This window comes from Lingula anatina, chromosome 10, assembly GCF_051362555.1.
Source record: "Lingula anatina isolate TDL-2025a chromosome 10, LinAna3.0, whole genome shotgun sequence".
NCBI classification, from domain to species: Eukaryota; Metazoa; Brachiopoda; class Lingulata; order Lingulida; family Lingulidae; genus Lingula; species Lingula anatina.
Window position 1 is genome coordinate 8,249,535 of NC_141776.1, and position 14,459 is coordinate 8,263,993.

At 34.1% G+C, this 14,459-nt stretch overlaps 2 protein-coding genes and 1 long non-coding RNA gene across 3 annotated transcripts; 1 reads left to right on the top strand and 2 right to left on the bottom strand.

The window, feature by feature from the left end:
* Window positions 1-543: 543 nt before the first annotated feature.
* On the bottom strand, window positions 544-14,427 carry LOC106166727 (uncharacterized). The gene is made up of 6 exons (XM_013545372.3): window positions 14,287-14,427; window positions 3,805-3,974; window positions 3,461-3,511; window positions 3,061-3,177; window positions 2,378-2,603; window positions 544-1,850 (listed from the first exon to the last, which is right to left on the bottom strand). Exons 2-6 carry the CDS (start codon window positions 3,918-3,920, stop codon window positions 1,020-1,022), a joined length of 1,341 nt encoding a protein of 446 aa, XP_013400826.2. The 5' UTR covers window positions 3,921-3,974; window positions 14,287-14,427; the 3' UTR covers window positions 544-1,019.
* On the top strand, window positions 4,487-8,918 carry LOC106166728 (mammalian ependymin-related protein 1-like). The gene is made up of 6 exons (XM_086996798.1): window positions 4,487-4,830; window positions 5,419-5,529; window positions 5,908-5,986; window positions 6,379-6,552; window positions 7,540-7,655; window positions 7,976-8,918. Exons 1-6 carry the CDS (start codon window positions 4,684-4,686, stop codon window positions 8,003-8,005), a joined length of 657 nt encoding a protein of 218 aa, XP_086852924.1. The 5' UTR covers window positions 4,487-4,683; the 3' UTR covers window positions 8,006-8,918.
* On the bottom strand, window positions 10,627-13,368 carry LOC147759505 (uncharacterized). The gene is made up of 2 exons (XR_015331498.1): window positions 12,153-13,368; window positions 10,627-11,660 (listed from the first exon to the last, which is right to left on the bottom strand). It is a non-coding gene; the product is annotated as an uncharacterized LOC147759505 (long non-coding RNA).
* Window positions 14,428-14,459: the final 32 nt, after the last annotated feature.

Consider the following 14,459-nt stretch of genomic DNA (forward strand, 5'->3'; position numbering starts at 1 on the left):
TTCGAAAGCAACCTGCTTCTTTGCCAAACAAAGGCACTCAGTAAATTTAAAGTGAAACGAAAATAGTTTGGCAGTTATGGGGTGAACATCATCAAAATTGTGCCAAAAAAAAAAGCAATTGACATAAATGTAAATCAATCATGCCAGTTTTGGAAAGCAACCTGCCTCTTTACTAAACAAAGCCACTCAGTAAATTTAAAAACAAAAATACGATGTGGCAGTTATGGGGCAAATTTTATGCATCGGACAGTGACAGTGACAACACAAACAGACCAATTAGAATATACACAGATGAATAAAAACATAGAATTGTGTGCAGGGACAGGTGGACTCAAGAAAAATAATTCTGATTAACAGAAAAGGCAATCAAAGATACCTGCATTAATATATAATCCTCCATTTTTATCCAGAACAAATAACAGCCAAATATTTCATAACATTTCCATCTAGTAAGCAAGTTTGATAAAGTTATTTGTCCTTAAGATTTATTTATATGATGACGATGAGGGGTCATAAGGAATAAAGACATACTGAATAAAGATCTTTGAAACCTAAAGATGATATTTGCATTTATTGATCACACGAAGTGGAAGTTTCACAAAAAAAAATTAGAAACTGTATGTCAAATTTTAATTATGAAGGCCATTTTTATAATTGCCTGACCACTGTTCTTCTCTCTTTAAAGTAATTAAGGTAAAATTCAATTCAAAGACCTCATTCTTAAATATTGAAAAGTCAGAGTCAAAATTTTAAATTGTTAGTTCATTTTTCACGATTTTAAGAGTAATTATCAATTATGGTAATAAAATACAGCTATTCTAACTGACAAATTATGTATATAAATGCAATTCACCAAGTTCTTGGTCCAAGTTTCAGATTTTATGCAGCGAGTCCAGCTTCTTCATTTTCAAATTTAGGAATATGTCCAAGAAGCATATATTAAACAGAAATTTGAAAGCATATATGCTGATATCCATCAAACCAAAGATCACTTTAAAATTTACGTCTTAGTTAGGCCTTTAATGTCGCCTTTGCTTTTTCTTTCTGTTTGGATTTGACTGCTGCGCCATCTGCCGAGCTTTTTGATATTTAGGGTTTCTATTCTTTTTCTCCTTTACACTTTTCTTCCACTTTCCTGATTTCTTTTTCAACCTCTTTTTAGGAACATCCTCTGTCCTTGGATTATCCAATTTTCTCTTCTTGGTAACTTTAGTTTTTTCCCTTAGATCTTTTAATGTTTGAGTCCTGTCAGTTCTGGAGTTCGGGTTTGTGTCTTTTGGGATAAGTTCTGGTTCAGGGCTAAGGGAACGGTAGTTATGTGGAATGAATTCTGTAAATTCATCAGGATTGTTTAATTCTGACTTCAAAAGATACAGATGTAAAATGGATGTACCAGAAGAATAAGCTGGTGCATAATAAATTCTCTTTCCACTTTCACTGTGTGAAATCTTTGAGGTCTGAGGACCGTCTGAATCAAAAGAGATGTAACCAGTTGACTTATTAGTTGAAAAAGTTGCTGCCTGCTGAATAACACTGCTACGTCCAATGTAACCTGGCATCTCACTGGCTAGATTTTGACCACATGGCCTATCTGCTGACTTGGGAATTATCTGTGCTTTAGCTACATTGTCTGCTTGAGGGTGCAACTGTTTATTCTCAGACAATTTATCTTCTGTCATACATTTATTGCTTTTATATACCAGATCTGTATCTTGATCCTCTGCTGATGAAGAATCCTCATATTGCTCCTCCTCCTCCTTCACCAGCCATGACACTTGTACCACAGGTGCATGAGAAGAGACAAACTTCACAAGGTCATCATACAGGGTGCTTGCTCCTTGAACACTCTTCTGTAAATGATAAAAATTTGTTTTACAAGCAGAGTATTAAGTTAAACATGGAAACATAAGGCATATTTACTGTCTGATCCACAAACTTTTTTCCAGCAAATAGCACTAATTATTCTTATAAACAGCTGTACCTTTGATTAAAAAAGAGTTTCCCTCCTTTCTTACACATTCACATAAATGTCAATTTTAAATGATTTTTTAAATAAAATGGTAAAAGAAATCAGTTTTACCTTTTTAACTATAAGGCAAAACATTTCAACCCTTTATTAAAGTGCCTTGATCATATGTCGGCCTATGAGGATGGGTTTTAATGTCTTTTTGTTGTTGTTAAGGTTCTTTAAAATTGTACATTTTTACCATCTGTAAGTAATATTTAAAACCACTTCTTACTGTTCATGAAAATGCCTTCAAGATTTTTATTCTGTGCTTTACAAAGTAGTTTCAGGGTGGTCATATCTAAGAGATTCTGAATTGCCTGTAATAATGAATTGGAAAGACCATCATTAATCCTAATAAAAATGTCAAACCTTGAAGGAAATGGCTGCAACACTTTTCATGCCCACCACTGGTCCAATCACACTGCTCAATCCAGACAGACAAACTGCGGGGCAGTCTCGGGTTGCCGCAAGCAACATTAGATGACGGGTCATCATCAGAGGGACATCACGGTCAACAATGACTGCTCTGACCTCGTCCCTCTCCAGCCCTTTGGTCACTCTGTTTATACCTATGTACACACTGGACTGGGAGGCCCTACAAATATAACATGAATTTAATAAAAGCTCCATAAACCAGTGATATTAATATAATATAATATAATATAATATAATATAATATAATATAATATAATATAATATAATATAATATAATATAATATAATATAATATAGACATGATTAATTCTCCATAAAATAAATCTCTAAATACTCAACTTATACCTTAGAATCAATGTAAACTTTTTGTGAAATAAAATAAATCAACATAACCATAAATATTACTTTCTACTTCAAAACCTTTAGCTCATCATGTAATATTCTCAATTAAATTACTATGCTGTACTTGTAATGCATATATATCACACTAAGTACGATCATATGGACACACTAAAATATGTAATCATGTTGAACACTTTTTAATTAATTAATTAAATAACAGCATAATAAATCAATACTAATCAGATTAGTAACAAATATATAATCTTGATGACATACTTGCTGTCTATGTCCTCTACTTTCCTCTGCTCCTCTCTCCACTTCTTCATCTGTTGCTTATTCCGTCTTATCTGTTGTGGTACTTTTGGGTGCGTGACAAAATTCTGGGACAACTCCCTGGAAGCAATGGAGAATTAAAAACCATGGGTTTTATTTTCTGGTGTTACATATTGTCTCAATATGTAAATGTAAGCAATTATGGGTTGTCATTTTAAAATGTAAAAATAAAGAAATAAATGTATAAAAGAATAAATAAATGAATTATGATAAATAAATAAACAATGAAAGATGTCAAATTGTTGTTTTGTTTTCTGTAGTCTCATATATTTCTATTAACCATGATTACAATAAATTAAACATTCTTATGTTTACCTTATACTTGAAAAAGAATAAAACTCACTTTTTTATCCTCTCCAGAAGAACCACTTCTGTTTGTTTTTCCACTGCAGGCCTGGAATGGTAACCATGACAACAGACTGTGAAGAAGCAATCCTTTTCATCAAAGCCCAATCGCTGTGCTATTATATACTATATGATTCTTATCCCACAGAGAAGACCTTCTGTATAGCAGCTCTTACAATTTGGATAATAAATATTCATGGTAGATATAAAAATATTGTAATAATCTTTTGTTCCTATATTTTAGATATTTTAAATAATAATACGTATTGGCCAGATAAAACCAGCAAAAGAAAAAAAAAGAAGAGATGAGAATTAATAATGTACTACTGGTAATATAAATACCATGAGACATTGTATGGTGAACACAAAACTTGTTTTAAAGATTTCTTCTTTTTGGCTGCAATTTTTCCTCGCAGTGTGCCTCTGTCCTGCTCTGGGGTCACCACTGGGGCAGCCATGATGACCAAATGACCACTGTCCAGGTGAGTCTTAAACCTGTGGCTCAGATATTACTGCAATGATTAAAACAGGAAGAGAACAATTAAACTTGTGTCATGTATTTGACATCTATACCATGCACAGTACTTAATTAAGACATTTTCACTTCATTAATTATAGAACTAAGTATATGACTGTTCTATCATAAAACCTTTTGAAAAATATTAAAATATACATGTATCACTTATTTTCATATCATTCTTTAATTTCTATAAATCATTATTTATTTATATATTTATATTATGATAATTGTAACTTTATCTTAATTCTGTGCACCGGATTTTTGTTGCTCCAAATAAAGTGCGTGATCATGTTCACTGGCATGTTACACAATATCTATGTATAGCTTGTAATGCTTCAACTCTATTTTACTTATTTACACAAAATGTCAAGAAGTCTTTTATATATCAGCCATATACCACATATGATATGTCTCAAGTTCGCGATTTCTTACGGAGAAATAAACATTGAAAACGAGGCAACTGTCAGGAGAGTACGGCCCAAAGTCACAAGACTGGCAGGTAGAGTTACAGTTATCTACACTAGTAAACTAACGAGATCTGATAGTGCGTTCTGAATAAATCCCACTCATTCTCCACCAACCTTAAGTACACAAGTACTGATAAGCGCGGCATTGCGAAACTACCTCTACCTATAAAAGCAGCGACACTAACAAGAACAGCAATTAAGAATTGACGCTCCTAAAGCTGAGTTAAATCAAAGATGAAGACCGTCATCGTAGTATTCAGCATTTTGATCATTGTGGTTCCTGCTTTGTCCCAACAGCCGTGCTGTATACCGCCGCAATGGGAAGGAACTGTTGGACAAAGTCAGGGACTAAACGTCGCAGGAAAGGGCTACATGGCTGGTGTAAGTCTTTATATAAGAAACATTGTTTACGTTAGCTTGCAGCCATCAGACTACTAGTACCAGTACCGTCACGTACATTGCACATACCTTCAGACAAAATTATCAAGTAAATAAAGTGTAACGGAGTAACTTACACTGTACCTGGCAAAAGACATGAGCAGTTTATGTATATACAGTACATGAAATTTGGAGTTGCTGATTATTTACGATTACAGCAATATTTGTAGATGACGAGGGTGCACCAATAAAGTGTAGGTCACCTAGCTTGCTTACTCAAGTTTTATGTCCATCTCTTCAAATTAGGTACGGCAAGAAAAGGTTCTGTCTGGGGTCATGTGTTAGGCTCAATTAAATAGTACTTATAAATAATAACCATAATATAAAGAATTTTTTAGCTAATTATTGAACGTAAAAAAATAACAATTTTAATTTTGTCAGTTAATTAAAATGATTTTCCAAACTACCCGTGTACATATTAAGTTAAAAGTATATGCTACTTAATTATTCAAAGCTTATTTATTCTACAATGTACCAATTAAGAAGGTTTAAATATAAAGTGAATTTCATCCCATTTTTCCATTTTTTCAGCAAAACATGAAGCTGTCCTTTGACGCTAATCTTAAAAAAGTGGCCACTAATGGGCAATGGTTCTCGGACAAACAGCAGGGAACTTTCCAAGTGCTACAAGATTACAATGCTGTAAAGTAGACCTTTACTACACTGTGCATAATCAATTACAGCATATACGGCATTAAAGTTTATCATTTTGTGATTATAAAAAAGTGAATTGGTTGTTAAGAAACTAAACATGTTTTTGCTTAATTATGAGTCACGAGGTTTGATCCATCATCAAAGGGATCAGTGATTACATCCTAATCTAAGACTGTACAACAAATCGTGTGATCAAAGTGTTAACGTAGATGATGGTTTGTAATATCATCTCTGTCAAATGTGTAGTGCAATGGAATACTCAAAAAAAAAAATTTTTTTTCAAAAAAATATAATATGCTCACCCTTTTAGTTCTATTTACGGGTTTCCTTTCAAAACATCTCATATTTAAAATAATTTTCTTTCAGGGCGTACAATACCAGATCACCAATGGTGGACCATGTGTTAAGAGCAAGCTGACACAACCATGGATGGGCTGTATCCCTAGTGTGTATAACCTTTGACCTTTACCTTTGACCCTGACCTTTGGCTTAAATCTGTGCTCTAATTTGAATTAAGAAATAAGGATTAAGGCACCAAAGGGAGAAGTCTAGGACTCTGACATACTTATTTCAATACACAAAAACTTTTTTTAAAGTCAAATAACTAAATTGTTACAGAAGCATGAAGTTCATTAAAATAAAGCTTCAAACTTTTCACAGATAATAATTTTGAAATGTCTTAGTAATCAAATAATTTAATCATAAATTATATTAATATTTTATTATCAGCACAGGAAATTAATGGGTGAGAAGAATTTGTTAGCAATAAAATTTCTTTCGCCAGTTTAACATATTTGCAAAATCAGTGAAAATATTCATTATTCTATGTAATCACAGAGACTGCCAAATTCATGGGCAGTGCTGTAGTGGGACTTGGCGATGATAGCATTAAAGTCAACAACTGGGCCATCTTCATGAATTCCAGCTCTGTCATGGGGACGTCTTACACACAAGTTACTGCCAAAGACTGTGTTCCCATTGGCAGCACGTTCCAAGGATCAGCTAATGGAGGTAGGGCTGCATTATCATTGATAACCAATGAGACTGCCAGCGAGAGCCTTAATAGAAATGTGGTGCTTTTTGGGATCTTGATATTGTTATCAAACCCCCCACCCACCCACCAAAAAAAAAAAAAAAAAAAAAAAAAAAAACGGGTTGGTTGATCCATGCTCAAAATCACCTGACCCCAAATTTTCCTTGTTTGTCCCTTTTTAACATATCTGTGATTAATTAACACAAAAGTCTTGTTAATAAGGATTTGCGCCGATGTTTCTACTGTATATTTGTGTTAGATATAAATATACTGTTCAGAGTGCAAGTCAATCCACAAGAAAGTAAACATTTAAGACCCCATTCCCAGAGATTAGATCGATCGAACTAGATCGACCTAACTCCATGGGGGTTCATGCTAAATAGCTGTCAGCCGAGTGGGCACGAAAGTTAATTACCCCCTTACAGCTTGTAGAAGGCGGGACAGACATTTACGTCGGATTATCTGACAGTAATCTAGTGAGACTCTTCACAGGGATAGAATGATCTAAAATCTATGGGAATGCACCTTAAGTCATAGTGACAGTAACATTTTGCGTACTCTTTGCATAATTATTTTTAAATTGCTCCATTATTTTGTTCTACAGAACCCTTCAATAGAGGGAAAAACCAATAGTAATTAAAAAGTGATGTAAACCAGTTATGAAATAAAATAAACGCAGCTGTTAATGATGTGACAAAACTGTTAACTTTCCTGTGGCCTGGACAGACCCTTACATGCAATGTTATTTATGCCACCCACTTCAGGCCTACCTTCCGAGAAGAAAATCTTTCAAATTCATATGGAAATCTCCCACAATTATTCTTTTTTTCATTATTACGGAAACATGCCCCTCCCCCCCCCCCCTTCATAGTAGCTATGCACCTTCAATGCTTTCATTTTCTTTTTTTTTATAAGCTCCAATTTCATCTGTGCTAGTTATATAGCTTTTTCTCTGAAACTTTCAGTTGACATGATGTCGGTGCAAGGAACGTCAAATGTTTCAGCAGGAATCAAGGACCCCAGTGTCTTTTCCTTACCTGCAAGCTGCCAGAAAGCAAAGGAGGCAGATGAGAAAGACAAGGTAAACTAGCTCTTGACCATCATGAGCAAAACGTTTATTAGCTTGGTAGTTGGGTCATATGTATGATACTTTTCAAACATGCAGTCAGTGAGTAACAATATGTACTAATACTGACATCAGTCTGAAGAAGGCCTATAGCCAGGCTGACCATAAGCTAACAGTATGAAAAAATTTCAGGTGTTTTATAATTATCATATATGATCTTGAATGTCATATTTTGTCCAGGTTACTATTAGTAAATCTTCACCAATATACATATATATTTCTAAATAATATAGTCTTTAAGTTCCTTCAAAGTTTCCTGCAATTTTGTCTTTCAGGACAGCAGCATGGACATCCGTCTTTTCTAAAATGTGTGATGGTATGATAACATTTCTAAGGATCACTGAGCACTTCACATCTAACACAGAATTATCCGAGGACTGGCCATCAAACACACGGCTGCATTTTTCTGATAACTTTGCCAAAATCTTAAGAATTATTGCTGCATAGTTGATGTATACCAGTACCTATTTCTTTTTCAGATTATGCATAGTTTTGTTGTTCATTTTTTAAAAATTGCATTCCCAATTTTTTTACAATATGTACTAGTACATTGAATGTCTAACTTTATAGCATTTGATAGATTTTATTTTTTTAACAGTTTCTAATGTTATAAAATACTTCAAAATTGGTTGTGAATGTCAAATCTAATAGTTGGGTGATTTACCAGCACATAGCCAAGGAAGTTGACTAAAAAGGAATGTAGAATTAACTACCACATTGATAAATAAGCAGACCGAGTGTTTTAAGTTTTTATGTTTTTTTAGCTTATTGCTACCAGTACTTAGATATTTATGTTGATGTATATTCAAGATTTGTATACAAAGAGTAACTATGTAAGTTTTTGTAAAAACTATAGGAAAATATTGCTCTATAAGATTTAGAAAAGTGTTTGTGATGAGAATCTGGTATTAAATACCGTCATGGTTAGAATCAGTGACAGGTCAACAACATCTTCAGCTGTGATGAGAGAGAAACAAAGTTCTGTTGTTTCTTTAAGAATTGTTCTAAAGTACTGTAAGTGATTATCATGATAAGTCTAATACTTTACTACACCTAGGACCTGGAGAATTATAGTCACTTAATTGCATGACTAATGAAATAGGTTGTTGACATGTTTCCACTTCAATCATTCCTGCTTTCTTTTTACAAAGCCAGAATGTACCAGAGTCCCATCTCTCCAAATATTTTTAATAATAAAACTTTAATTTTATCAATTCACTTTGACTTGGACATCACTTTCATTTTATTAATGATAATTCAAGGAACCAGTCATATATGTACTGGGTATAAACAAGTGAAGTAAAGAGTATTTTTCTTTCAAAATTGACTTTGACAGTAATAGTTTTGTTAATTTGGCTATTGTATCACTTTTCGCACCACACATTACAGGAGACTTGTTGTGAGTCATGTAGTTCAAAGGTAGAATACAAATATGCTACCGTACTCATTATTACACATGATGTACAGTGGAGTAAGACTCATATTTCACAAGAGAGCAGGCACCAAAGTTAATTAAAGTGTATATGTGTGAGGAAACGCCACAGAAACAGTACCCGTAGTTTACAACTTAGGTCACCAAAAGCTAGCCTTTATAGTCAGATCTGTCCTCAGCAATTTGGAAGGGACTGGGGATAATGAAAATATGGACCTTTCAGTCCCCTTGTTGACCCAGCAGCAACTTGAGAAATGGCATAAAACCTTCATTAAGATAAGATTCATAGCAGAATTTTAATGGCAAAAAGGGTTTCTCTCTCTAACTTCAGATTTTTTTTTACTTAAATGTGTAATATGTTAAACTAGTGCATGTCTAGACATTTTAAACAGCAGTGAAAGTAATATCTATGTCTAGCCTAGATACGTTAGACATTGTGTAAACTACCAAATTCAATACTGCCTATTAAGTGCCAGTTTTTTTAAGCACCAGACAAGTGCGGCAAGGTGGGGGTTCACAGAATTTGACCTTATTGGGCTGAAATACTTGCCTGAGGACCCTTTTAACTTCTGCCAAATGTTATGCCATAAAACTGTATTTCAGGGGATTTATGCCCAATTTTCTGTTTTTCCAGCTTTCGAAGCAGATTTTCAGTTATCATACACGTCACTCATATATATGCTTATTATACTCTTATCTAGTAATATATTTAATATGTACATGTATGATGTATTTTGTTGATCAATATTCTTCCCCCCAAGACATTCAAACTAAAAATGTAACCTACCTTGTCCACACTGTACCCACTTTTTTTACCCCACCCCCCAAAACGAAGTTTACGCATGGCGATTTTCAGAGGGTCATATACCCACTAGTAGAGGCCCTATGGCTGTCAAACCTGTATGGGTTTGTAAAGTTACATTAAAAATATAAACTACAAAGGAGATCCTCGTGGCCTTTTCTTTTGTTGGCGATATATTTTAATATTAAAATATCCGAAAATTGTAAAATTTGGATGGGTGTTGCTCTTGTCTTGGCCAGTAATACCTGCTCAATTACTCTAATCACGGCAGAATTGAACAATAGACTTCACAAGAATAGGCAATTGCCCTATAACAGAGCCTACCTTTGGGATTAAAACCGTCATATTCATATTTTGATGACTTGTGATAGACATTTATGTAGCTTTGGTCAAGACATAAACCCTTTTCAACCTGCTACTTGGCCTCAAGTTTTTACCCTTTGCTCAATAGCTTCCATCTGGATTGTACACTTGGGAATGGTATTCCCTGTAACACTATAGCTTACAAAATTAATTAAAAATATTTTTAGCCTAATAAATTTAATTATTCAGAAAATAAAACGACAAAAAACCCACATTTTTCTTACATTTAATCATATAAAGAAAACTGTATTCCTTTCACATTTCTTTGTCCAATTATTGGACACAAGTGGGCACCAATCACACACACAGATTTTAATCAATCAACAATGTTTCATAATGCATAATCATCTCTTTATTGGATCTTTTAAGTATAAGTATAAATAAGCAAATTATTTGGAAGTGTAGCAAACAATTCAAATCTTCATACTGGAAAATATTTATTACCAATAACTTAATAAATGGGCGGAAGGCATTGTAACTGCCATTCAAGACTACTCCTGTCACCCTTAACCGAATAAGACACCGACAAAGTTTTGACTCAAGATTTAAGTGAATGTTTCAAAAAAAAAAAAAAAAGTAAGGTTGATTTTCATTCTACAAAAACATCAAAGTAATGCAAATCTATATTATCCAACTGAATCCCCTTCCTGAGAAGAATGAAGAAATAAGTTGAACTTCTGCAACAGTGTAATTCATGGATTCTTTTGCACTACTCAGGACCAGGAACATATATTGCTGCTTCCAAATATTTAAGTCAAACTGATCTTTTGCTCCAAGGAATAAAAATATGATATTCCATACTCAGTAAGATCTTATCCCATTTAAAGGTGGCATTCACGGATATCTTCAGTAAAATGAAACAGAAAAAAAACAGACATGATCCTAGGTTTAAAAAAAAAATAAATAAATAAAGAACATTTATCATGGGACTCAACACCTAAGCGGCCAGAGGTCCGGGACACCTTGAATTGAATTAAAAAATGCGGAATTCCACGTTTCTGGGGCAAAAATTCATGTCTGAAAAGCTCCTTGTAAAAAAAGGTCATCGAAGAGTGTCAGTTTTCATCATTTAATGAAGCTCCCATAAATTACTGTACTTCCTTATGGGGGATCTCCTTGCTACTTGCTTGGATCATCATGACTGACATTAGCTATCTGTCAGGTCATTGGTGTCCTTCAACTGTAGATACAAATACTTGTTCAAAGTAGATAAACATCAAAAATACATTTCAGTCTGTTGGGCAGTAAGTCAATCCTCTTCACAAAACTTCTTTTTCAGGTGCTTGGATTAATCACTTTATTTTCTTTGCCATATATCTGATTCCTGGCTGCTCTTTCTGACCAGTCTCCCAACATCTTCTAGCTAAAATAACAACAAAAATTTATTCTTTAATCTACTGAATGGTTTTAATTTTCAACCAACAAAATTTACCATGAAACCCCATTTTAGGCTACAACTAAGCTTTGTTTCATATATATATATATATAATATTATTCATGTAATTGTGATATGATTGTTACTCTTTTAATCACTAGCAATGATCTACAAAAGCAGTATTATTTAGTTGTGAGGGTTCTGTAACTTGTTGCTCATACAAACAAAAAAGTTTACACTGCTAACATGTACAGTAAAAAACATAAGCTCTTTTCACTAATATGTAATAACAAATTTGCTGTGGTTCTGAGGGACAGAGATAGCAGTATTTAGATGATGACTTAGCTTCACTTGTCTAATTACTATGCATATTTAATTCAAACAACACAGATATCATACCATTATCAACCTTCCGTCTGTATGTGAATTCGGTGTGTTAATTAATTATAAAGATGTGACGAATGTCAACTTTTTAATTACCTGGGCCCAACGAACTGAACATCTTGGCTTCGTCTTGATAAAAATTTGAATACACTGACTGTGCATGAAAGCTCCCGCTTGGTCCGAGCAAGGAAAGTCCTACAATAATAACTTGGTCCGAAGTAGTAGTTGACGTGTTCTTGCAGCTCCCCAAAGGATCCATAGCATGTGACGATGCGCAGGACACACGACTGAATCGAGCTCACTCTCCATTTCCTCTGATGATGACATTGCCTCTCATTAGCCTCTCACTCTGCATGTAACTTTTAGCATCGGGAGGTGACCCCAATCATCTAGTCGTATCTCCTGAGTATCGCACAACCTTTCCGTCTTTGTAACGGTCTACAGAACAACAAAGTATGCGCTTTGCTGCTTGAAATTCGGAAAAATCTGCAGTGCATTCTTCGCACGTCTTCCACCACTGCTACTTGAAACTGTCATGGCCGCCTACACGAATTTAGTTTCGAATGCATGTTAACCCCCGTATTTGAACTTAGCATATACTTATTATCCAGGAATCAATAAATAAAAACTACAGAAGACTATTTCAGTTAATTAGTCCCTAACTAACGTTGAAATTAACTTAAACATTCTTGAATGCAAATCGAATCTGTGGGAAGCAAAAATGCTTTACGATAAAGTAGCCAGAAAATAGAAGAATTTGCGTCGCTGTTGCAAAATTTGTAGGCAAAATGCCACGCCAGTGTTTTAATTTATGGTAGGCCCCTTGTCCATATTTTCAGTAAATATTAGTGAAATTATCTAAGGTGCTCTACTAGTGGAGATATAAGGCTATTGACAGGGTGGGTATCTGCGGCAGTCATCAAGTGACCTCAAATAACCTCGGTAGTTTGTAACCATAGCAACGGATTTATGATATAAATCTCTGTCGTTATAAAGATTATATATCCATCTTTCAATTTTGGTATTGACCGAAGTAATGAATTGATCACTTGATGCACATTTGTGAAGCAAACTTCGGTGAAAAATACACCACTCACACAGCTGAAAAGTGAGACGGGAGCCACGCGAGGCAGTGAAATATTCATGTGGCTGTATCTCGACAATAACGCAACGAAAAGCTTTAATATTTTACAGTTAAATTAAGGTCACAAAGGTGATTAACTGTGGGCAAAATGAGTGTATTCTGTGAGAACCCCACCTTGCCGCTTTTTGGCTGATTTGCCTGGTGGTTAGAAAAACTTGCACTTAATAACATAAAACATTACCTCTCCATTTCCTCAAGATTTAAGCATTTGCATAGCATTTAATAAACATTTTGTTAATATATTTTGTGTTCTAATAATAGACTATTTTATATTGCTATATGTAGTTTTTTACATTACAATGCAATGAGTAATCTGAGGGATTTGTATGCATGCACAGGGGGAGTTGCTAAAAAAGTGAGCGAAGAGTCAACACGTATATTTTTGCATGTCTTGTGTTGTCTGTCTAGAACCAGTGATTATACATTTAACATTACAATATAATTCTAAATATTTTAACCCTCTACTTAAATTGAAATAGAGAAAAAAGGAATTAAGAAAACGTTTTAATGATGTTTTCCTTTAATGATTTCTCAAAACATAATCATAATTTAAAAAACTTAACCGAAATGTTTTAAAAAAAGTTTTTAAAATGTTATTCGGAAACGTTTGTGTGCTGGGTAATCCCTGAAGTCTCTTCTTTTTAATAAAATACAACTTTTGATTTTTTTTTTTTTTTTTTTTTTGAAAATTTATGTCCAGGAAACAAATAACATGGAATTTTCTCAAAATAATGATTTTTTTTTTCCTTTGGAAAAAATATTTCTTCATTATTTGATCTTAAATATAATTTTAAAGCCACGCCCACAAGAGCTATATTACATACTGTATATTTTGTTCTATAAATCCCATTAGAACGAGTCTCAGAGGACACTGTAAGAACTTTCTTCTCTTCTATAATGGGTAGATCTACAGCAGAGACATGCTGACAGAGGACAATGAGTAGATCGAGCGGCGAGTGTCCAGTGTCCTGAGGCAGTGAGAGACACTCGGAGCGACCGTGCAGTTTCAAGTGACCTTTCACAAAATAGGCCTTATATATACCACAATTAAATCAGTGTTACAAAACTAAGCTTAGGCATCCATACCTTAAGCGTAGATCCTAGATCATGACTATCCAGCCAAAACTGTTGACTGGGATTACACGCAGTGAGAAATAGCGTGCCACCAACTGAACGCTGCCATCTTTAAATGCCCCGGATGAAAATAAACTCGAAATTATTAGTAATAGATATTAAGCACTTTAAAAGAATTTGATTTT